The sequence below is a fragment of the Microcebus murinus genome, chromosome 19 (assembly GCF_040939455.1).
Source record: "Microcebus murinus isolate Inina chromosome 19, M.murinus_Inina_mat1.0, whole genome shotgun sequence".
NCBI classification, from domain to species: domain Eukaryota; kingdom Metazoa; phylum Chordata; class Mammalia; order Primates; family Cheirogaleidae; genus Microcebus; species Microcebus murinus.
The window spans coordinates 22,447,272-22,470,995 of NC_134122.1; the positions used below are offsets into that span (position 1 = coordinate 22,447,272).

General features: G+C 51.4%; 2 protein-coding genes across 6 annotated transcripts in view; both read right to left on the minus strand.

The window, feature by feature from the left end:
* PSMG3 (proteasome assembly chaperone 3) overlaps positions 1–17,670 on the minus strand; it is a 418,234-nt gene extending 400,564 nt beyond the window's left edge. The window contains exon 1 of the mRNA XM_075995242.1: positions 17,661–17,670. The gene's annotated coding sequence lies outside the window, so the exon portion shown is untranslated. The remainder of the gene's footprint in view (positions 1–17,660) is intronic.
* The window catches only part of MAD1L1 (mitotic arrest deficient 1 like 1), a 383,346-nt gene that overhangs the window by 226,940 nt on the left and 132,682 nt on the right, over positions 1–23,724 (minus strand). For all 5 annotated transcript variants that reach the window (XM_075995238.1, XM_075995236.1, XM_075995239.1 and 2 more), the window contains one exon: positions 12,622–12,766. In XM_075995238.1, coding sequence (XP_075851353.1) covers positions 12,622–12,766 — 145 coding nt within the window. The remainder of the gene's footprint in view (positions 1–12,621; positions 12,767–23,724) is intronic.

The following is a 23,724-nucleotide window of genomic DNA, read 5'->3' on the forward strand; positions in this document are numbered from 1 at the left end:
AAAGGTCAGCCTTTCTACACCCAGAGAAAATATCAGAAAATACTTTGAACTGAACAATAACAAAAATAACCCACAGCAAAATTTATGGGGTCGGCTCTCATGACAAAAACTCTCAGGAAAGGAGAAGCAGAAGAGGACTGCTCCAGCAAATAGCACTAGCCCGACACCTGCACACACCACACCGCACTTGAGTTACGAAGCTTCCTCAGGATCTGAGGGAAACCAGGCGTCACTACCACGCAGTCCCAAAGGGCAGAGGAGAGGGAAGGCCAGGATAGCACTGCTCTCGGGGCCCTGACAGTGCGTGTGGCAAACCACCAGCAAAGTAAGTTTGTCCAATACAAGGTCAAATGACAAGACCCACCTGTATATCCAAACATCATTAACAAACAGACAGAAGATAAAAGCCTTAAAAAAGATTAAAACTGCATCAAAAGTAGAAAATACTCAGACAAAAAATACAGTGAATATGATATATAAGACTTCTAACCTGAAAACTATAACACTTGCTAAGAGACATTAAAAGACCATCTAAATAAATGTTAGAGTATATAATATAATGTTCATGGTTTAAAAAACAAAATCACGTTGGTTATTTCTCCCCAAAATAATTTTAAAATTTATTGCAATCTTAATCACATTCCAGCAGTGTTTTTGTGGGAATTAACAAACTGATTCTATATAAGGATATGCAAAGGAACAAAAATAACAAAAGAATCTTAAAAGTACAAAAACAAATTGGGGCCGGGCGCGGTGGCTCATGCCTGTAATCCTAGCACTCTGGGAGGCCGAGGCGGGTGGATTGCTCAAGGTCAGGAGTTCGAAACCAGCCTGAGCAAGAGTGAGACCCTGTCTCTACCATAAGTAGAAAGAAATTAATTGGTCAACTAATATATATATAGAAAAAATTAGCTGGGCATGGTGGCACATGCCTGTAGTCCCAGCTACTCGGGAGGCTGAGGCAGCAAGATTGCTTGAGCCCAGGAGTTTGAGGTTGCTGTGAGCTAGGCTGACACCATGGCACTCACTCTAGCCTGGGCAACAAAGCGAGACTCTGTCTCAAAAAAAAAAAAACCAAATTGGGAGGATTTCATTAGCAGGTACTGAAACATTACAATGAAGTGCCAAGGAGGACAGCGTGGTAGGTGCTGGGAAGCGGACAGACAGAGACAATGGAGAACACAGTCCACAAGCTGAGCCGCCCACAAAGGGCCTCTGGTTTATGGGGAAGGAAACAGCATGACACGTGGCAAAGGTGCCAGATCAACTGCATGTTTAATACAGGAAAAATAAAATCTTCATACCTATCTAATATCATATCCAAAAATCAATTCCAGATTCATGTTAGATCAAAATGTAAAAAGTAAAATGAAAAAGTATTTAGAAGAAAACAGTTAAATACTCCATGACTTTGGTAGTTGAGGTTATTTGATCAAGACTCCAAAGGTGCCAACAGAGAGGTAAGAATCAATAAGCTAGACTACACTGAAATTTAAAACTTCTGACCAGGCACAGTGGCTCAAGTCTGTAGTCCCAGCACTTCAAGAGGCTAAGGCAGGACAATCATTTGGTGCCTGCAGTTCAAGACCAGCCTGGGCAGCATAGCAAGACACTATTTCTACAGAACCAAAAGAAAAAAAATAGCTGAGTATGGTGGTGTATGCTTGTACTTCCAGCTACTAAGGAGGCTAAGGTGGGAAGATCACTTAAGCCCAAGAGTTGGAGGCTGCAGTGAGCTATAATCGTGCCATTGCACTCCTGGGCAATACAGTGAGATCCAATCTCTAAAAAACAAAAATATTTAAAATTTATATCCAATAATAGATAAAATTAAAAGAGAGAAAAAGCAAGCCACAGACTAGGAGAAAATACTTGAATACATATCTCCAACAAAAGTTTTCCTATCCAGAAGAAAGAACTCGAAAGAACAGCTCGATAAGAAAAAGGCAAACAAACATTTAAAACTCCAAAGGGGAATGGGGGCAAAACCTTGAGCAGGCAGGTCACACGAGGAGAGATCTAAACACCCAATATGCACAGAGAACGGGCTCGACTTCAAGGCGTATCAGGGAAATCAGAACCACATTGTACCACAACAGCCCAGCAGCTGAGGAAAGCCAGAGGCAAGAGGGACCTAGAGGACAGGGACCCTCCTCACTCCTGGCAGGAGCAGAAGTTGGCACAGTAACTCTGGAGACAGGTGGCAGACAATCCCCCAAAACTGGATAAGTGCCACACCCGGGCCTGCCCCGCACAGGCCAGCCAGGGGAGTGTACCAAACACTGCACACATACATAGCAGCACTAATCACAATATCCTCAAGCTAGAAAGCAACCAAATTTCATGTACAATCGAGGATATGGAAAAAAGTGATATATTTATACAACTGAAAACAGTGTAATTTTAAAAAATAATGAATTTCAGCTACACACAATAGCATGAATCTCACAAAGAATGTTATATAGCTGAAGCTATACAGAAGAGTGCAGGCTGTGTGATTTCATTCATAGGACTTTTAGAAACAGGTGAAGCCAAAGCCAGAGAGGGCCTCAGCCGTGACTGGACCTGGCTCAGGGGCCCTGGGGGCTGCTGGCTACCTGCTTGCTGACCTGCCCTGGGACTGTCATCTGTGCACCCTGAACCTCAACACAGATCAGTGAGAAAAGCACTCTTGTGGTACAGGAAGGTGGAACATGGACACGTGCAGAGCCATGTACCACAATATCCCACAGTGCTGAGACGGCAAAACCAGGAAAACCAAGTGTCCACCCAGAGGAGAAAGGATAACTAAACCACAATGTATTCATTCCACATAAGATTACAAAAGCAATGAGCAGAATGGACCATGTTAGAATGGACGAATGTCAAAAGGATAATGTTAAAAACAAAAAGAAGCCACAGAACCATACCATGTGATAAAGCTAAAAAGAACAATGAGGGCGTGATCTGCCCATGTTTAGGAGATCGGGATGCTTCTCCGTGGAGGTCACTTTCTATTTCTTATGCTGGGAACAGAGGTATGAGTTTGCTTTATTCTTTAAACCATACATACATATTTTAGACTATCTTTGCATACACAGCATTTTCCACAAAAACGTGTTAAAATCTAAAGGACACAAGCGAGGGCAGGTGGAAACCACCTGCCCACGCAAACCTAGCTGTTGGGCCAACAGTCAACACAGTCACCAGACCCTAGGAGCCCAGCCCCACCTGGCCCCACCCATTCCCACTGCTCCAGGTTGTGCAGGATTCTAGTACTTCAAAAGACAGCATTTGGCCGGGCGCGGTGGCTCACGCCTGTAATCCTAGCTCTTGGGAGGCCGAGGCGGGCGGATTGCTCAAGGTCAGGAGTTCAAAACCAGCCTGAGCAAGAGCGAGACCCCATCTCTACTATAAATAGAAAGAAATTAATTGGCCAACTGATATATATATAAAAAATTCGCCGGGCATGGTGGCACATGCCTGTAGTCCCAGCTACTCGGGAGGCTGAGGCAGGAGGATCGCTTGAGCCCAGGAGTTTGAGGTTGCTGTGAGCTAGGCTGACACCACGGCACTCACTCTAGCCTGGACAACAAAGTGAGACTCTGTCTCAAAAAAAAAAAAAAAAAAAAGACAGCATTTGGGTAGGTCAGGGCTTTAGGCCAACTATAAGAAGCAGTACTCACCAGGAGAAAACAGTGACTTCCTCTATTGCTAAAAAAAGCATAGGGGAAGTTGAACCTTATTAGGGTGGTCTCTGAAGTGTCAGCTCCCTACAGTGTATAAATACAAAATAAATAAGTATAATTTGATTCTACTGCATTTCCCCTTTACTCACATGCCTTACAGGACTACAAACATGCAGAACATGTGACTCCACTATATTATCTTAGAGGAAGGATGAAAATAATTCATTCAAAAAAAAAAAACTTTCCAGCAACGTGGGCTCATCTCTAAATCTCTGCTGGGCAAAGTAGAGGCTGTGCAAGGCACCCACAAGGCTCTGCCCTCTCTGTCCGCGGGGTCCACACCCGCCTCTGCCTTGCTGGGGCACAAAGCCTGTTGACTGCTCACATTCCTTCAGGACACACAGCACCACTCTAACCAGGACCACCCGTGGTCTCAGCACGCAGGTGCAGGGACAGCCTGCCTCCACTGCTCCACCCTAACCACAGCTCAACTTCTCCAGGTGACCAGGAGGAGTCTGTCACCACCCTGCAGAGAAGAAGTGACCAGATCTCATAAAACACCACAGACCTGGGAGAATTCCAGAGAGCTGATGTGTACCTTCCTCACATCATGGACAAAACGGAGGCCTAACACGTTTCCTGCGAGCGGGCAGGCTCCGTGAAAGGCACTGGGATTCGGCAATAAACACAGACCTATCTTGTCCTCGGCCCTGGAGCCAGGGCTGCTCTGCGGCTGGCCCAGCTGAGACACCAAAGCCAAGGAAGCTGGTGCGCAGCTGGACAAACCACCGCGACAGGAAACAGCCTCGGGACAGCCCCATCTGTAGGCAGTTTCTAATTAATTATGGGCAATTTTTAAAAGCAGCCAAGTGAATACAGGGAATACAAAGAGAAACATTTATTCAAGATAAATAACATGAATACAAAAGTCCAGCCAGGGCTCCTTAGCCAGGAAAGGACAGGTGATGTCAGGGCAATGTCCTGGACAGGAATGACCCTGGCAAGGGAGGAGGTCCTGGCAGAGTCGGTGAAGAACATGACCCCTAAAACCATCCTCAGGGACCCCTAAAACCATCCTCCTCTGCCCCAGACTCTGTGGGAAGGCTCGAGAACATGGGGACGGAGTCTAAGGAGGCTGCTCCTCAGGCATGGCCCCCTTGCAGCTGGGCAGGCTCAGGGCTCAGCATCAAAAGAGCCACCTCTGAGGAGGCACAAACCTGGAGGGAGGCAGGAAGAGCCTGGAACTCTTCTGAGGGACCCCTGTACTTTCTGCCTCCTGTCCCTAGATGTGATCTTCAACAGCAGCAGCCACAAGCCCTTCTGCAACCCAGCATCCCCAGACCCACAGTGTCCAAACTGTGCATTGTGAACGTGGCCACCTGGCGCCCCTCTACTCTCCTCAGCGCTCTTTGACTCCTGACAGCACCCAATGGCTCCCCATGGCACCCCATGGCTCCCCTCGGCACCCCATGGTTCCCCTCGGCACCGCATGGCTCCCCTCAGCATCCCACAGCTCCCCATGGCACCCCTCGGCACCCCATGGCTCCCCCAGCACCCCACAGCTCCCCTCAGCACCCCATGGCTCCCTTAGGCACCCCACGGCTCTCCATGGCACCCCACAGCTCCCCTGGCATCCCACAGCTCCCCTCAGCACCTCAAGGTTCCCCTCGGCACCCCACAACCCCCCACAGCTCCCCATGGCACCCCACGGCCCCCCTCAGCACCCCACAGCTCCCCACAGCTCCAAGGTCCTGGCTGCCTCACCAAGGCGCACATACAACTCCAGCTCTAGGCCCAGCAGTATTTATTAACTGAGGAAACTGTAGGATCATCAGGAATGTTTGTGAAGGGTTTTCTAATTCACAAAGGATAATCTACTGAAGCGAGCAGATCCTAGAAAGTGAGAAAACCAGGGGCGAGGAGGATGTTAATTACTGTCACCTCCACCTCCAGAAAAGGTAACATTCTTGCACTCACAGTAACACCCAGCTGGTGCAGATGTAAGACACTTGCCCAGAGCTCAAAAGCCAGACCTTCTAAAACTCTGAAATACATGTATTTCCCCACTTGAGGGTTTCACAGGGCAGGATGTCACCATGACAACCCAACGACGTGCTCCGCAGCTGCCCTGCGAGATGCCACTCCACACCAAGTGCCCGGAGCTATACACCCAACAACCCTGTTCACCAACAACCGGTGTCCCCCAAAGAACAATCCGCTCCAGAGTTGGGAGATGAGGTACAGGAAGGGGAGGGGGGACAACTTGTATTTCATTTAAAAAATATCCTGCTAAAAGGTAGCCTTACATTCTACAAACAAGATTCTACGACCACATTATGGAATATTAGGGGCATGCTAGAAATAGCTCATTTCAAATAGGAAAATGGTTTGTGTTCACCCAGTTCTAGAAGCCAATTTTCAATTGCTTAAAATAGTCATGATATTTTACCAAGGTAATTATACTCTTAGCTATCAGTAACAATTAAATCCTTAGACTGGAGCCGCTTAATAAGGGTCTCAAAATAAAATTGCATATTCCAAGCACCATACACTTAAATGTCAAGCACACAAATAGATGGGACGCAGAATCCAGGAGCTCCACCACCCGCCTGATCCTAGGCCAGGGCGCTGCAACCCCCCCCCCCCAGATGGGTGGGAAACTCCCAGCAAGGACAGGGAGAGACCAATAACCAGAAAACCCCTGAGGTCCAGTAGAGCCTCCCTTGGGGGTACCCTGAGGAGGAAGCGCCGCTCGCCTGGAGCAAGCAGGCGAGGAGTCTGGCATGCTCCAGAGCCAAGCTCCTCCATCAACCTCCAGAAACCATCGAGCGGCCAAGCACGCAGCACCCTCCGCACAGCCCGGCCTAATGAACAGCTTCATCACACCACCGGCAGGGTGGACCCCGTGTCCCAGGCCCAGAGGCTTCGCAGGCTATTGGGATCGATCTGGCACAAGCACGCCTCGGAGAGACAGTCAGTACAAATAGTCAGCGCCAGGCGATCAATATCACCCTCTCGCTAACTCAGAGCAAGACCGTGAGCACAGCATGGATCGGGGTGAGGCTGATTTGGACTCGAAAGGGCCATTGGCTTCTAACCTGCTAAGCAGAGGAGAGGAGAATGGAAATTTCCTGCCTTGGGAGCTCAAGGCATGCACTTTAAAGGTAGAAACTTCCTGAGAAGGAAGCGGGGCACAAGCTGCAGAGAAGCCCGAGGGGCTCAGTTTGGGAAAGGTGGGAGCTCTCAGATGATGAGAATCACAAGTGGTTCCTCATCAACCAGGGCACTGCATACTAGGATGGGATCTGAACAGCACAGTTGGGGGTCACACGTTGACCAGCCACAAGCCAAGTCCAGCCCACAGGAACATGTGCTGATGCACGCAGTGACTTAGAGATGGGACACATCCTTTAAATATTCAGATTGCTGACTTCTCTTATAAGACCCACAGATTCCCCACAGGCCAACCTTCCATGAGGCCAGGCAGAGCAGACCCCTGTGTGGCCATGGCCTCTGCCTCTCCCAGCCCACCATGCTGCTTGCCCGGCCACCAGGGCAGATGGCATCTCCTAGCCCCTACCCTTGATCCTGGAAGTTACTACCTGACAGGGCAAAGAGGCCTTATAGATGTAACTCAGTTGAAGGACCTTAAAATAGGGAGGTTATCCGGGATTATCCCAGACCAGTCTGATCACATGAGCTCCCAGACAGCTCTGCAGATAGAGAAGTGAGACAGACCTGCAGCCTTAGTGTTTCAAGCCCCCTCGCTGGTGGGCAGGGGCACACGGGGTGTAAGAGGAAGGGTGCAGTTCCTCTGGGAGACAGGCAGCCAGCAAGGAAGTGGCTGGCCTTCAGCCACAAGACTAGACTGTGTCCCGATGAGATGTGTCCCCCAGAACAGAGCCCCACAGCTGAGCCAACACCCTGATCCCAGTCCTGCAGGACCTGCCAGAGCATGGGACCAGCCATGCCCCCAGAATCCAGCCCACTGAACTCTGGGCTCTGCACTGTTCCTGTGGCAGTCTGCAGTGATGTCATGGTATCAAGACAAGCCAGTGGCCCCAGAGCCTGGGGAATGACCATGCTCCCCAACGGCATCCCAACTCACACCTCCCCAAGGACAGGCTTTCTTGCCTCAAGAGGAACATGGGGCCTCAGTGCTGGGCAGCCAGCCAGAAGCCCAGCCCTATAAGGAGAAGCTTGTCCCCACAGGCAAAGACGAAGTGAGTTGTGAGGAGAACTCCACCCCCCACCTGCCCGGGAGCCTCCTGCCCCAGCTCCCAGTGGACAGCCAAGGATTTGGGATCCAGAGATTGAGCTCAAAAGGTCACTGCCTGAGACCCTGCAACTGCACTCCTGGGCATCTATCTATCCCAGAGAAATAAAACTCCTGTCTCCCCAAAAACCTGCACACCACTGCAGCTTTATCTGTAATAGCAAAACCTGAAAATAATGAAAATGTCCCAAAACTGGTGAACAGTTAAAAAACTGTGGTCCACCCATACCACAGAACACTACTCAGCAGCCAAAATGGACAAACTACTGACATGGGACAAGTTGGGTGGATCCCAAGAGCATCATGCTTAGTGTCCAAAGCCAATGTCAAAGGCACTGTACCGTAAGATCCCATCCATGTGACATTCCTGAATGATAGGACATTACAAATAAAAAACAAATTAGCAGTTGCCAGAAGCTGGGGATGTTGGGGGTGGGGGTAGCACAGGGAGACCTCTGTGGTGGTAACACTTCTATACCTGGACCATGTGGTAGTCATGTGACTCTACAAGGTGGGGATGGACACTTCTGTACCTGGACTGCGCAGTGGTTATGTGTCTCCAACGTGACAAAAGGCATAGAACTACACATACGTTACCAGTATTAAATTCCTCAATTTTCTACTTTGGTTACAAAAATGTCACCACGGGGGAAACTGTGTGAGGCATACAAGCGGCCTCTCTGTACTACCTTGGCAACTTCCTATCAACATATATTTCAAAATAAAAAGTTTTTAAAAACCATCAGCTGGGACTACCAATTCTAATACTGCTACACATTTTCACTAGGAGCGAACCATTTAGCAAACAGATGGTGGGCGCTGGGGCCCAGCTCCTCACTGCAGGAGTGTGAATCAGCACACAGGAAGGACCCGTGTGGCCTGCACTGGAGCTGAGGACACCAGCATGAACTCGTGTTTAGTGTAACAGACACAGAGGGCTGCATGGAGAAGCACTTACAGACATGTGTAATTACATGAGTTAGCGCACATATATTTCCTGGCTCTCTTAGCTGAGAAGGCCTGGAATCAACAGCACCCAACTATCAACAAACACATCTGGAGCTCAGATCTTGGTTTCTAACACCATTCTGCAAGCAAAAGAGGCAGGGATCCCAAGAGAATGGCTGGTGCTGGGACCAGGCAGGAAACATACAGCATAAGCCTGGAGTGTCTTATAGCAGAGTCTTAGCACCAAAAGGATGGAGGTGCTCAAAAGCAACAAATCTCAAAGACATATAGACATACACACAAAAAGACATACACATATACAAACACTGACACACAGATACAGACACAGACACAAAGATACACAGACACGCATAGAAACACTTAGACACAGAGATACACACAGACACAAACACACAGAGATACACACACAGAGAGATACACACAGACATATATACACATGGAGATGCACAGACACAGAGACATACACAAACACAGACACACATAGAAACAGACATACACACAGAGACACACAGACACAGCTGCAAACACACATACACACACACACACACACACACCTCACACAACAACGGGGGCATGTCAAAGGGACCCAGGAGTCAATTGACAGAGCTGCCAGTGCCAAAGCACCACAATACAGAAGCACTGGATTAAAACCCAAATTCTGAAATAAACACCTATGAGGCCATCTGATATAAACAAATGACTGAACACATAAATACACGAGGGAGCAGAGACAAACCTCCCAAGCTGAGGACTCTCTGTGGATGCTCTGCCCTCAGACAGGCGCTAATCCCTGCTCACACCTATGGGCCATTGGCCGGGACGTGCTCCCATGGAGAGCGTGCAGGGGGCCTACGTGGAGAAGGCGCCTCACCCTGCAGTCTCTCCCCAGCACCCAACCCCAGACAGCCACAAGGAAACATCAGCTCACTCCCAAAGAAGGCGTTCCACAAAACACACAAGCAATCCTCCTCCAAACTGTCAAGGTCACCACAAAGTCTGAGAAAAACTATCAGAGCTGAGAGGAGCCTGAGGAGACAAGATGCCTAAATGTGACATGGCGACTTGGACAGGGTCCTGGAACAGGAAAAGCATGAGTCAAAAACTAAGGGAATCTGAAGAAAGTATGAACTTCAGTTTGTCATCATGTGTCAATACTGGTCCACTGGCTATATCCAATGTGCCCCACTAACACAAACTGTGAACAGGGAACACTGGTCAGTGCAGGGAATATGGGAACTCTCTGAACTCTCATCACAATTTTGAGGAAGAAGAGTAGGCCCCGCCCAGGGAGGTGAGAGAGGCACCCTCCAAAAAGTGGGGGACTGTACAGTGCAGAGCCCTGGCAACCCCTGGCCACTGGGCTGAGGGCGTAGCTGTCGGGGTTGGGGGAACTTGAGCACAGTGCAGCCCAGGTAACAGGTGCACGCACACACTTGTGTGCAGATCTTGGCGCACTCAGTGTGCAGCCAGTGGCACGCTAAGTTCCCTGCATGTACTACATCTGTGACAGAGAGTCCCTGGCTTGTCAGTGGAGGCAGCAGGGTCTGGCTGGGGTAGGGTTGCTGAGACTGCCAGCACAGGTGGGGCTCTGGGCCCCGCCAAGGGTCATTCTGGCCTGTGAGGGATCATTTAGGAACGAGACCTGGGGTGAGGACAGAATGAAACCCACTTCCACCTGCGAAACTTCAGCACAGCCTGACTCCCCCATCTGACGGCCAGGCCCAAGCATCTCCACCAGCCATCTAGGTTTTCTCAGGCTTGAGCCACAAGCTGTGCCCACAGGCAGCCCTGCTGACCACACCCTGTCCTTCCCTGGCTCCACAGGTTGGACGCTGACACCAGTAGCACCTTCATAACAATAACTTTCGAAGCCGGGCGCGGTGGCTCACGCCTGTAATCCTAGCTCTCTGGGAGGCTGAGGCGGGCGGATCCTTTGAGCTCAGGAGTTCGAAACCAGCCTGAGCAAGAGCGAGACCCCGTCTCTACTATAAAAATAGAAATAAATTAATTGGCCAACTAATATATATAGAAAAAATTAGCCGGGCATTGTGGCGCATGCCTGTAGTCCCAGCTACTTGGGAGGCTGAGGCAGAAGGATCGCTTGAGCCCAGGAGTTTGAGGTTGCTGTGAGCCAGGCTGATGCCATGGCACTCACTGTAGCCTGGGCAACAAAGTGAGACTCTGTCTCAAAAAAAAAAAAAAAAAATAACTTTCAACTTCTCCAGTCTCAGTCCTGTATAAAAAAGGCCAAACTTTCCACACACACTTCCATAAACAGTGAATCCTCAGGTCTTTGCTTAAACAGCACCTCCTGAGACAATCCCCTCAGGCTACCCTGTGCTTGCTCCTGTCAGGCTGGCAGGTGGGCACTTGCTGCTTGCTCCACCCCAATCCCCAAGTGTGAGTCCTATGAGGGCCATGCTCACACATTTGCGCTGCCCACGCCTCACCTGGAAGCTCTCACTGGCAGACACCTATAGAAACTCAGTAACCGGCTGAACAGCTCTCTTTTTCACCAGAGGAACAGAGAACTCAGCCAGAGCTGCAACATGGGGATATTTTTGGAATTCCCCCTCTCTGGGGTCCACCTGCAAAGCCAGGCCTTCAGAGTCAACATCTGGGGCCGGCTCCAGCCCATGTCCCTGGAAGCCCCATGTGACACCAAGACAAACATGAGGCTTTCTTTTAAGACACAGCATGGTGCTGCCACGGAACATGCTGGAGAAGCCATAAAACAGCAGCTTTTAGTAGCTGAAATATGACTCGTTTTCTAAAAGCTCCATAACAGGAAGTCTCAGTAGCAAAGTGCCTAGGTTTTCATAAAAAAACAAGAACAGGCAAATATTTATCAGATACAGCTCCTGGTTTTCTCCAGGGGCATCATCTTTCCCCAGGACAGGAGGTGGGCAACACAGCCCCTCAGTCTACTCAGCATTAGCTGGACAGCTGGACACCAAGCCCTGACCTGGAGAGCTTTTAGGGACGGATTCAGCTTTTTCCTGCCTCATCTTCTGAAATTTCAGCATCCAAGGCATCATTTTAAACAACACTCACAAAAGCCGTTCATGCTCCAGAGCCTCTGCTTATCAAGCCAGACATTAGAGCCCCTTCAGGCATGGGACAATTAGAGAGAATCCGGCAACATAGTCACCCACAGCCGGCTGGGAACAAGAACAGATGCTGCCTACACACCTGGAAACAAGTGACAGCCTCCATCCCAAACCCTGGGCTAAAAACCCACTGCAGCTTAATGTGCACTCACTGGGTGGCAGAGGGTGAAAGACCATCCTGCCTACCACGTCTAGAGAGGCTGACCCACTAAAAAGGGACACAGGCCCCTGCAGAGGGTCAGCGACTACCCAAAAAGCTCACCCTGGGCATGACACCAGGCCAGGCATGGATGCTGGAATGCTGGAGAGGAACTGAGACACTCGGGACCCACACCAGACCCTGAGAGTGCCACAGGTACCGGGGCTGGGGGAACTCTCAGCAACCTGGGATAGACGTGCCCCCTCTGACCAAACTGCCAAGATGCTTTCCTGCTGGGGGCAAGGATCTTGTGCTGACGTGAGCTTGTGGCATAAACCACCGGAGGCTGGGAAGTGCATACAGTTTGGCAGAGACCTTGAGGAAGGCGGGTGCACAGACAAGAGAGGACAAGGATGGATGTGGGCAGGGCAGCCTGGCTGCCCTTCCTTGAACCCATACCTTCGTGAGCAGCAGGACTCGCTTCTGGAGTCTTCGAGCCAGTGCCTCGTGTGTCTCACGCCTCTTCCTCTCCTCCAGAAACTGACCACGGACCTGGCGGACCTCCTCCTGGAGCTGCTGCCTGGCCTGTTCCAGCCCCCGAGCGCTGCATGGGAAAGGCAAAAGGGCAGTGTGATGAGGCCTGCTGTGACCACTCCCTACCCTAGCCCAACGAGAGAGCCCACCAGGACGTCCTAAAATAGAGCTGCACGTGCAACTACCCACTGTCATTTCCTCACTCCTGAATAGCTACTTAAGGCCTTTCAGGAGTTTCTGGATTTCAAATAGGCTCCTAGGGTGATCCCAGAACACAGCAGGCAGGGGGAGGGGATGCTCAACTCCACACACAATGGAAAAAATTGTCAGCAAGGCAGTGCTTGGGGAGACAGGACTTCTGAATGAGCTAGATTGCAAAGCAAGCACTTCCCATCTGAATCACGGTCGGCACAGATGTGCAACATGGGGGGGGGGGATCGAGTTCGAGGCGCCCAGTGGGGGCCTGTTCTGAAAACATCCTGCAAAACAGAAACCCTAGCTGGTCACTGAGCACTGTGGACCCATGGTGCCTCCTGCGAGGCAGACACCAGAGACACCTGCCAGGCTACTTCAGAGAGGCCAGGCTTAGGTGAGCCCTCTCCCATTTCCTTTCAATTCTGTGTTTTAAATGCCCCCTTTTACTGGCCAGGCGAGATGGCTCACACCTATAATCCTAGCACTTTGGGAGGCTGAGGCAGGAGGATCACTTGAGGCCAAGAGTTTGAGACCACCCTGGGCAGCACAACAAGACCCCTACTCTATAAAAACAGAAAAATTAGGCAGGTGCAGTGGCATGTGCCTGGAGTCCCAGGTACTCGGGAAGCAGAGGCAGAAAAATCACTTGAGCCTAGGAGTTCAAGGCTGCAGTGAGCTATGATCGCATCACTGCACTCTAGCCTGGGCAGGAGCGAGACCCCCATCTCTTAAAAAAAAAAAAAATCCCTATTTCCCTCTATGTCCCCCATAGCCTGTTCATGTGCTGGTTATATCTCACCTAAGTAACTGCAATGGCTGCTCAACGGCTCTCACTCAGCCCATTCACCACCACCAGTACCCAGCTGTCTCTTCAGACCACAGAGAAGGTCTGGTTGCTCGAATTTAGAAGCCTCTAGTGGCTCCCAACCACTCACAGGCAAACCTCCCAACTATGACCTGGCAGTAAAGTGCCTCAATCACTGGCCCCAGGGCCACCTCCTGACCCTGCTTATCCTGCGAGTGCCCAGAGCCAGGTGCCATCCAGCCTGACCCCAACACTGACCACAGGCATCCAGACTAAGTGGCTTCCCATGTTGCTCAAGCCCTGGATCCAACCTCGCCCACCAGGTGGCACTCCCCGAGAGTGCTCCCAGGATAGGACCTGGCTGGGGCGGGGAGGACAGACATGCAGACAAAGGGCAAAGGCAGGGAGCAGGGTGCATTACAGGTAAGGGTAGAAAACATGACGTTCACGCAATTTTTTTAAGTAGCAAAAACCTCTTTACAGAAGAAATCTTAACCAAATCTCAAAAAATAAAACATAAGCAGAGTATTAGGATTACATTGTAAGGTGACATTTGTGACGTTTAACTGAGGCGACAATCAGTGCAGACAATGAGGCTGCTTTGAAAATGTAAATGTGGCATCCACGGTTTCCATTCCACTTTGATTACTCAGTTTCGGGACAGCCTTAGTTCACAGGGATGGCAAATAATGTTTTCTTTGGAAGTGGTCTCTACCCGGCTTTTTCTGTTTCACATCAGAGTGAATACATGGTTTTTTCATTATAATTTCGTATAATTCTTTAAAGAGTTAAGGTATAACTTGAAAGTCAACGTGAATCAAACACTTATGGAACTTTACAAGGAACTTGGTGGCGCTCCTGGTCCAGTTGGGACTCCCGGTCTGGGCCACCTTGGACCAGCCCCACCCGGAAGCCTTAAAGCACATGAACGCTGGAACCACATCATCCTGGCATCTCATTTCAACGTAGCTGTGATGTCGTGGGATATGTATTTGGCCTTCTACCACTTTCCTGGCATGCAACTCCTAAAATCCTTATTCTCCAGTGATGTGTCCTTTTGTACTTAATGAGTGACAGGTGGCTGCCACTTCAGGATGGGGCTGGTCACCAGAAAGAGCCAGGCAGGACTAGAGGGCTGGATTTTCTGTCTCACCCCCACTTCCTGGGGAGGGAAGAGGGATTGAAGGTTAAGTTGATACCAATGACCAGTGGCTTAGTCAATCATGCCTATGTAATGAAGCTTCCACAAGAATTCAAGAGGACTGGGTTCAGGAGCTTCCAGGCACCTGACCCCACGGAGGTTTCTGGAGGCTCCCCGCCCCTTCCTCACACCTCACCCTACCCACCTCTTCATCTGTATCCTTTGTAACATCCTGTATAATAAACCAGCAAACATATGTAAGTTTCTCTGAGTTCTATAAGCTGCTCTGGCAAATTAACTAAATCCACGTGGAGGTTGTGGGAACCACAATTTAAGGCTGGTCAGTGAGAAGCACAAGCAAAATAGCCTGGGGCTTGTGACTGGCATCAGACCTAAGGAGGCTCTGGAAGGCAACACAGCTCTCGACCTAGGGGGTCTGACCTGACCCTGGGTACAGGTGGACATGTCAAATCACACTGGAGCAGCCCAGCTAATGTTTGATGCAGAACTGTCTGCCTGCCGGGTGACTGGGGAAACCCACACATTTGTTCACAGAAGATTTCTGTGTCAACTGTTATGGTATGAGAGCAGAGGGAAACAGTTCTGAGTTTTTCCTAACAGATTAGCCACCTTACACTAATATCTAATCACAATGCAGAACTGGCTGACTGCCACCTGCCACCACTAGGTGCTCTACAACCAAACACATAAAGTAAAACACAAGTACAAACATTCATGGAAAAAGACACATTGACAGACTATTCTGAGTTCTAGTTCAATTTAAAATTATTCATAGGCCAATTTAATAATCAAGGACTATGAAATAGACTCTTGAATCACTGAACTCAGGTGGGGAAGTTCACAGCACTTTAAATCACTGCTCCAGCAAGGTAATTTAATTAGAAGAACGACACTGTTCCCCGTGCACTGTTGTGAAGTTGGGCTCACAAAGGCCCAGACCAGCTGAGGGTTGCTGGGAGGCTGCCCTCAGCACAAGATGGTTTGGAGCAACCTGAAGAGAGACAGGTAAATCTCAAACTCTGCATCTGGGATGCATGATGCCTTCATATCCATGTGGGAGTCACACTTGGGGGCTGGAGCCCCCCCCCCCACCAAGAATAGGTGAAAATAAACACATACAGCATGATAAACGCTACCTTCTCAGAGCGCAAACCTCTGAGGCTTGGAAGACCTGGCTCAGTGCAGAAGAGCAGGTGCCAACAGTAGACACCAAGAAGCCAGCCTCAGCCTGAGCCTCGGCCCCTGGGGGGGGGGGGGGTGACAGAGCAGGCACTGAAAGCCCAGCTCCCGGTCCAGGCCTGAGGTACAGGATGTAACGTGGGGTGTGTCTGGCAGTACCTGCAGAGAGAAGACAGAGCCTCTAAGGAAGCTGGGCCATGCCCAGGCTGGACACACTCGCTCACAGGTTATCAAGGAAACCTCTCCTCTCCCAAGGGTAAAATACTGAAGTAAGGACAGGAAGAAATGAAGCCAGAGGAACCCAGGTTCCTAGAGGAGACCTCAGACAGCAGGCAGGACAGCACGGGTACAGCTAAGAAAAGCCCTCCCAAGGGCTAAGCAAAGGTGAGCCCTGCATAGACTGGGGCCACGTTCCCAGGGCTGACGTGTAACTGGAAACCAGTTTTTCTAAAAGACAAAACTAGATTTAAAAATCCAACTTCAGCACATAACAGAGAATGAACTCTCTGCCCAGCCTTGCTGCGGAGTGTTAGCGATCCAGACTGACCAGTGTTCACCCACCCTATCCATTCCATGGCAGAGCACACACATAGTCCAGCTGCAAACTGTTCCAGGCACCAGAGAAAAAGCAGCGTCAGTGCCCCAGTGAGATTTCCCAGGGCCTTCCTCCCACCAGGGATGCAGCTCAGGCAAAGGAACCACATGTACAGAGAGGCATCAATGTGAAGCTCAGGTGACCAAGGTGTAAAGCTGGCAACTAGGAAACCGAAAGGGAGGAAGCAGAACCCTAAGGTATCAATTGGGCAGTAACTTCAGAAAGCAGCTACCATTACTTGGGCTGTGGGAACAAAGGGAAGAGGCTGAAACAATTCAAATTCAGAAATGCAGAGGAAGATCCCAGGGAACAGAAACTTGGACCTTTGACGGGAGGCTCTGCTGGTGTCTGAGCTAGGGGGACCCCTGGAGGGCCTGGACCCAGACCTCTGAAGACAGGGCACAGCCTGCCGGAGCCACAGAAGCTGCAAACTGGGTTCTGCAGCTACTGGGGAGCAAGGCAGTGTCGCTGAAGCACCCCAGAGAAAAGGAAGGAGCAGGCCCTGGGTGCTCCCCTATAGCCTCACCCTGGGTTTCTCCTTCATGTCCCTATGAAAGCTACCAGAGGCCCAATTGGCAGAGCAGCCATGAGGACTGCAGATCCCAGCACTGCAAACCGAGCACAGAAAAGGGGGTTTTAGTTGAAAGATGACAAATTGGTGACTTCAGTAGACAAAAGATAAAGCAAAGCAAACAAGCATGAGCTTTCTGGCATCGAGAGCCCTGGTGGGAGGTCACAGAGGCAGGGGTAGCTGCAGTGAGGACTGCCAGGGAGGGGCTTCCAGGAAGCCGAGGAGAGGGCAGGATCAGAGAACATTCCCAAGGTCAGAAGAGCTCGAGCAAAGTGCACACAACCGCTCAGGACATTTGCTCTGATGCGAAGAGAGCAGAGGACAGGGCTGTGCTAGGGTAAGAAGGCCAGGACCCCAGACAGAGCATGCGCTCACTCAAGGAGATGTCCAGCTCAGGGCACAGTCCTGAGCATGCAGGGAGGGGCCATAACAGCGAAGCCCTAGAGAGCCGAAAGGGCCCCATGTACTGCCCCAGTGGAAGGGCCGCCTGCCACAGCAGCGCAGCCTTCCAATGGCTTCTCAAGCGCTGCAGCACACAGCCCTCCCCATGCTGTACACAGAGGGTACAAAGCACACACTCGGGTCAGGGAGACTTCTGCCGCCTCCCCACAGACCCCACGAGGGACCTCGCCGGGTTCACTGGCACCAGGAACCGAATCCCAGAGCGCCAGTGCCAGCCCCAGCCCCTGCACCCCAGGCCGCTGGTTTCTCTCTGCCAGGGATGTTCTCACCATTCAATCTCAGCCTTTCTTCTGAAGTAGAGAAAACTCATAAAAAATTAAGCCTCTAGTTCCATGCTCAAGTTGAACTCTGAGGTCGCTGGCATTTCTGTGAACCTTTGGGAGCTCAGAATGAAGTTCTTAGTTCTTAAAGAAGAAGCGGGGCATGTTTATCGATCAGTGCTTTCTGAGCCACAGCTGCTGAGGAAACAGCCTGGCTTTTGAGACACCAGCTCTGCACTGTGACAGGCCACTGCCGTCCACTTTAATGTAATCTTCATCAGAAAACTCCCAGTCTAAGAATATCTACTTTCAAGGAACAATGAAAGGATATAACACGTTCTGAAGCAGCAGGAGACGTTTTAACGACCTTCCTTGAGACACTGCCGATCAGGCTCTTCCCTCGCATGGCCCCATATCCAACATGCTCTGCCTCTGTCTTCTCCCAACTCCCACCCGCCACCCTGAGCACTCACCAAGGCTGGGAGGAGCATCTGTACAAAGAGATACCACAAGACTCTCTCCAGAAATGACAGGGGCCCTGTGGTGCAAAAACCCACCCGCAGCACGGCCACAAGAGATAGGCTCTGACATCCAGCATACAAGCCACCAATGCCAGGGACCAGGACAGGCTGGTGCCACAAACTTTAGGAGGAACAGTCACCCTCTCAGGAGTTCTCACTTGACGCTCAGGATGGTGCGAGGAAGGGCTTTGCACCCATGTCATGATGCCAGGCACACAAACACACAGGGTATAAATGTGGCTTGACAGCCACGCCCAGGCCCAAATCCAAAATGACAATTCTGAGCTAAGCACAACCTTGGCTATGGACTGAATGCTCGTGTCCCCTTAAATTCACACATTGAAACCCTAATCCTCAATGCGATGGTGTTTGGAGGTGACTGGGCCATGGGGGTGCAGTCCTCCCAAGGGTGTGAGTGTCCTCTTAAGAGGCACCAGAATCTGCTTCCTCTCTCTCCCTTTGCCAACTGCAAACCAGGAGACTCCTCTTCGGACTCAAGGGCTGTAGTCATGGACTTCTCAGCTCCAGAACTGTGAGAAATAACGTTTGTTAAGATCCCAGTCTACGGTGCATTTATTATAGGAGCCCTAATGAAGACAACTTTCTAACCAGTGACACATGGGGCGACATGTTCACATACAAGCACAGGATTATACAAAAGCTTTATTTGTAACAACTGCCCCAAAATACTAACCTGACACATGCATGAACCCACTGGTGGTCTCCAACGGGCTAAGATATAAATAAAACTGCATGTATAGGTGATTTTTAACAATTACACTTTTGCTGAAATTAGGAAAATAATAATTTTATTCAAATTTTTGCAAAATCCTTAAGAGTACCTTCATTCTTAGAGACCTGACCTGAGAGGGCTGGCATCAGGGTGCCAGATCCACACCCTCGAACTCCCTCACAGAGTTGGGCTTTACTTCTGCAAGTATGACTTAGAGGATAAGCCATGAGCAGATACGATGGTCAAATGTCCGAGAGAGCACAGGAGAAAGTGGTCATCCCCTGACCGGGCCGGGGCAAGAAGTAATGAGGCCCACACAGGGTTCCCCCTGTGCCACCAGGTGGGACCGCTTAGCCAAAGCTTGGCTCCTTTTCCCAGTTGTGGCCCAGAAGGCTTCAGTTTCCAAAATATTTTTCAACAAAGACTAAAAAGGTCACAAAGCTGAACGCAAAGAAGCACATGGCTATGAGAGCCCCCTTGGCCTGCCAGTGTGTGGCCAGCAGCAGCAGTCAGAGGCCTGGAGCCTGTCCCTCCCCGCCCCACACTGCCAGCCCTGGGGAGGCTCTGCCACACCCAGACTGAGGGCAACGCGGAGCCTGTCCTTACCCCCAACGCCGCTGTGCTCCTTGTGTCCCCAGTCTTGGCACCTGACAAGAGCGTTTCCACAGGAATTGGACAAGAGCCACAGAGAGGGAGGCACAAGGCCCACAGGCCACGTAGGAGCACCTGTGAAGGAAATACCTTCTGAGGAGTCCTGGAGCACAGCCAGGGAAGGACCAGTGTTGGGATGGGGGGGTCTCAAAACAATGAAGCCAGCCCCGGTCAGCACATGGGACAGTCATGAGCTAGAGGAATCAAGGATGGCTCAGAAATGAGGCCAAACCAGGAATCCTCCCAGTGCCAGAATTACAGCTCCACCTGGCTGGGCACTTGTGCCAGAACCCAGGGCCCTCCTAGCCCCTCCCACCACATGCAGGCTCCCCTGCAGACCTTCCACATGCCCCTGAGCCAGGGCTTCCCCCATCTGCACCACCCACCCGGTCCAAGGCCTCCTGTTGCTGCCTGTGCCCTGCATGGCGCTGTTCACCCTTCCATAAAGCAAACAGAAGCCCGTGTCCTCCCAGCCCCCAAACCCAACCAAGGAGTTAAACTCACCCACCTGCAAGTGTGCGTTCTCAGGACAGCGACCCTGAGGCCAGGCCCAGCTTCACCTCACTTGCACCTACCCACAGCCCAGCACCCTTGCTGCGGCTGCACCACGCTCCTTCCCATTCCACAGACAGCCACACGCTTGTCACCTCAGGCTCGGGGCACTCTGCACACCGACCTGAGAGCTCTCCACATGCCCTGTGTGTGGTCAGACCCCGTTCCCTCCCATCCTGTTGTATTAAGTCACCTTTCTCACTCCTCACTGCCTGTCCTCTCCCCCTGTGCCAGGACTGTGACAAAAGCGAGCACCTGTGCCGGGCCTGCTCCCCTGCCGCAGTCCTCCAGGCAGGTCTGTCTGTCGTGCTCCCTACTCCATACCAGGTGCTGGCACAGAGCAGGTTTTCAACAAGGCACTCTTGTCACAGGTCATGAGGATGTCCAGCCGATGTATGAAGTGTGACTACAAAGGCTGATCTCTGTGGCTGCTCACAGGATGCCTGCTGCCCCTAGTGCACCCAGGGCGGGTGCCTACACCTTCAGGAAGGGGTAGTAGTGACAGTAGGTCCCAGCCAGGTGTCGGAAAGGTTTGTGACCCATCGGGCACAGCCAATGTGCAATTGGTGGTGTGAAGTCAGCACATGGGGAGAAGGGCAGGCAGCACTCTGTGTGGGCTCCAGGGAGCCGGTGGCAGAGGACCCCACGCAGGCCCAGGAGCCTGGGAGAGCAGAGGGAGGATCAGCCCCACAGACAGCTGGGGCCTGCTGACGAGAGCCTGCTCTGCCCTGTTCTGGAAGAATCTACTGATTCTGAAAGGGGATATTGCCTGCCAGGACAGCCCCCAAGCCACACGTACAGGTTCTTCAGTTACAAGAAATGCTTGCAGAGCTATGTTTACAGGGGCCTGGTGGGGAGCCACGTGGCAACTTGGCAACATGGTGGTAACATTTTAGACACAACACAAACTGGTTTCAGAAACGCTCTCCCAGAAGGCTTCGACTTCCACTTTCCAGACAAGAGAGAACCCAGGGAACAGGACCCCTCTTGCCATGGGAGCCTCAGTCACGCCTGGGGGCCAGCTCGGCAGAGGCAGATGTGCTGCAAGCCCTGGGACACTCCCCAGAGGGGAATCCACAGCGGTTCTTGGGGGAAGGAAACATGCCCTGGGATCCACTGGGCCGAGGGAATCCTATGCCCACAGGAACGGACCCTGCAGAACCTGAACATTGGAGTGGCTCTGAGTACCTAGCTGAGCTCTCTGACCCTCCACACCCTCACCGACACCAACCTGACCAGATAGGGATACCAGAACTTAGTAAAACATGTGTGCACTGTGCACAGCACACGAGCAAGTACTCCAGGAGCACAGATCCCCTTCCCACACACTGCCTTGATGTGGGGTCCACTGTCTCTGACCAGCTGGGGCAGCGGAGCCTAGGCTACACCTGGAGAGACCTCCCTAAGAGCGGGCTGAGACACACATCACATTTCTATGAATGTAACAAAACTAAAGCAAAGAGGTTGGTGGCCAGGGTCTCCCTAACGGTCCAAACTCGGTAGTTATGTCCTGAGCATGTCTGCACAAAGCTTTCCAGTTGAAAGGAAGCTCCTATGTATTCAATCCTACTTCATCTCCATGAGAACCCACAGGGACAGGTCACATGAGTGACAAGACTCGCTAAGGTCACCCGGCAGGAAGTGACGAGCCACATCTCACATTAAATCTGGAGCCCTGGTCCCTAGGAAGGTACCGCCTGCATGGCAAGCGGCACAGGTGGGCACTTGGAGGTGGTAGAGATGGGCAGCCACTCCTCTCTACTCCCGCCCTCTTCATGCCAGGTTCAGACCCGAAAGGGGCTGGGTCTCTGAGAGGGAGCAGCTCCCCCACTGCCCCAGGACACCTGGGCTCAGTGTGGCACACAGCTGCCTTTATTTACGCCATCAGATTCCAATCTTAAATGCCTCCAAGTGTCATTACACATTTCTCTGGGGAAAAAAAAATCCAAACAGTGGAAACAAAACCAGAGAATGAGAAAAGCAAAGGCTAAAATAATTACCAATCACAAGGGCGGCCAAGGGAGCAGCTCTGAGGCCACAGTCCGGCCCAGCTCCCTCCTCCCCAGTGTTGTCTCTGACCAGCTCTCTGTTCCCAACAGCTCATCAATCCAAATCACCAAATTCAATTTGCATCCCCAGATAAACAGAGGCCACACTGTAAATACTCACATCTGACCTTGAAATGTGAGAAGGAAAATTGCCCTTTGCGATTTCAATTCAATCCCAACCATATGAATAATCCAACTTAGCTGAGCGGCTACCAGCCTATAATTACTGGGTGGGGCTGCCTCCAGGGGACACATGGGGAGCCCAAGTAGGGTGCCAGGCAGCAGCAAGACAGTAAGTTCACCCCTATACCCGGGCGGGACCCAGGAACCAAGGAGGGCAGAGAGCAGAGGTCAAGTTGCCCCTCGTGGCTTTACTGAACAGGCACCCTCTAGCTGTGGCTTTCAGTAAAAAGTAAGAGACAGACAGCTAAGACAATCTGGTGCCAAGTGTGACACAGAGACACACAACAGGTGTCCTGGAGACATCCAGATACTTTCTTCGAGGTGGGAGAGAAGGGCAGTATGTCAGCCCCAGCTGTGCACATGGGTGGGGTCTGTGTGCTGCCCACTTATGCCCAGACAGTGAAGACAGAGGGGTCTTGTGCCAGCAAGTGGTAGAGCCCAGTGAGGAGCCCTGCTAAGGCAGATGGCTCCTCCTCCACTGGGGTCAGCAAACACCCACTGCCCATTCCTGAAAGGAGAGCAGACTCTGCTCCAGCAGGAACCTCATGGGCATGGCAAAGGCACAAATTCCATAGCAAAAAAGTAACCCTGCCCTAAATCTACTGGCCCCTCATATCCAGGGCACACACATCACCTGCCTTCCTGCAAGAACCCACAAGATCCCAGGCACCTCAACTTCTAAGCGTGGGCAGGGCTCAGAGAACAGCCCTGGGCTCTGCCACCAAGGCTATCCCCAGTGGCTTAAAACCATGAGGGTCCTCAGGGTGGCTGCACGAACTGCATGAAGGGGGAGCAGCACCTGTGGGCAGGCAGAGGTTGCCTCCTCAGCTTCCCAGTGAAGTGCCTTTGGGTGAGCAAGAGGAACTGTCACTTCTACAAACACGCTCTAAACTTGACTGCCTCATTTTCCGGCTAAGGACACACATGAGGGGGAGTGGCATACCTAGGGTACCTCGATCAGAGGTGCACAGCCAGCACGCAACCCATGCTTGTGATGTTGCATCTCAGGCTCATCCATCTTCTGCAACCCACACCCTCCTGGCCTTTAAGGTCCAGATTCCATGTCTCCCCTGCCCGCACCAGAGGGTGGCGAAAAAGCTGAGCCCAGAGA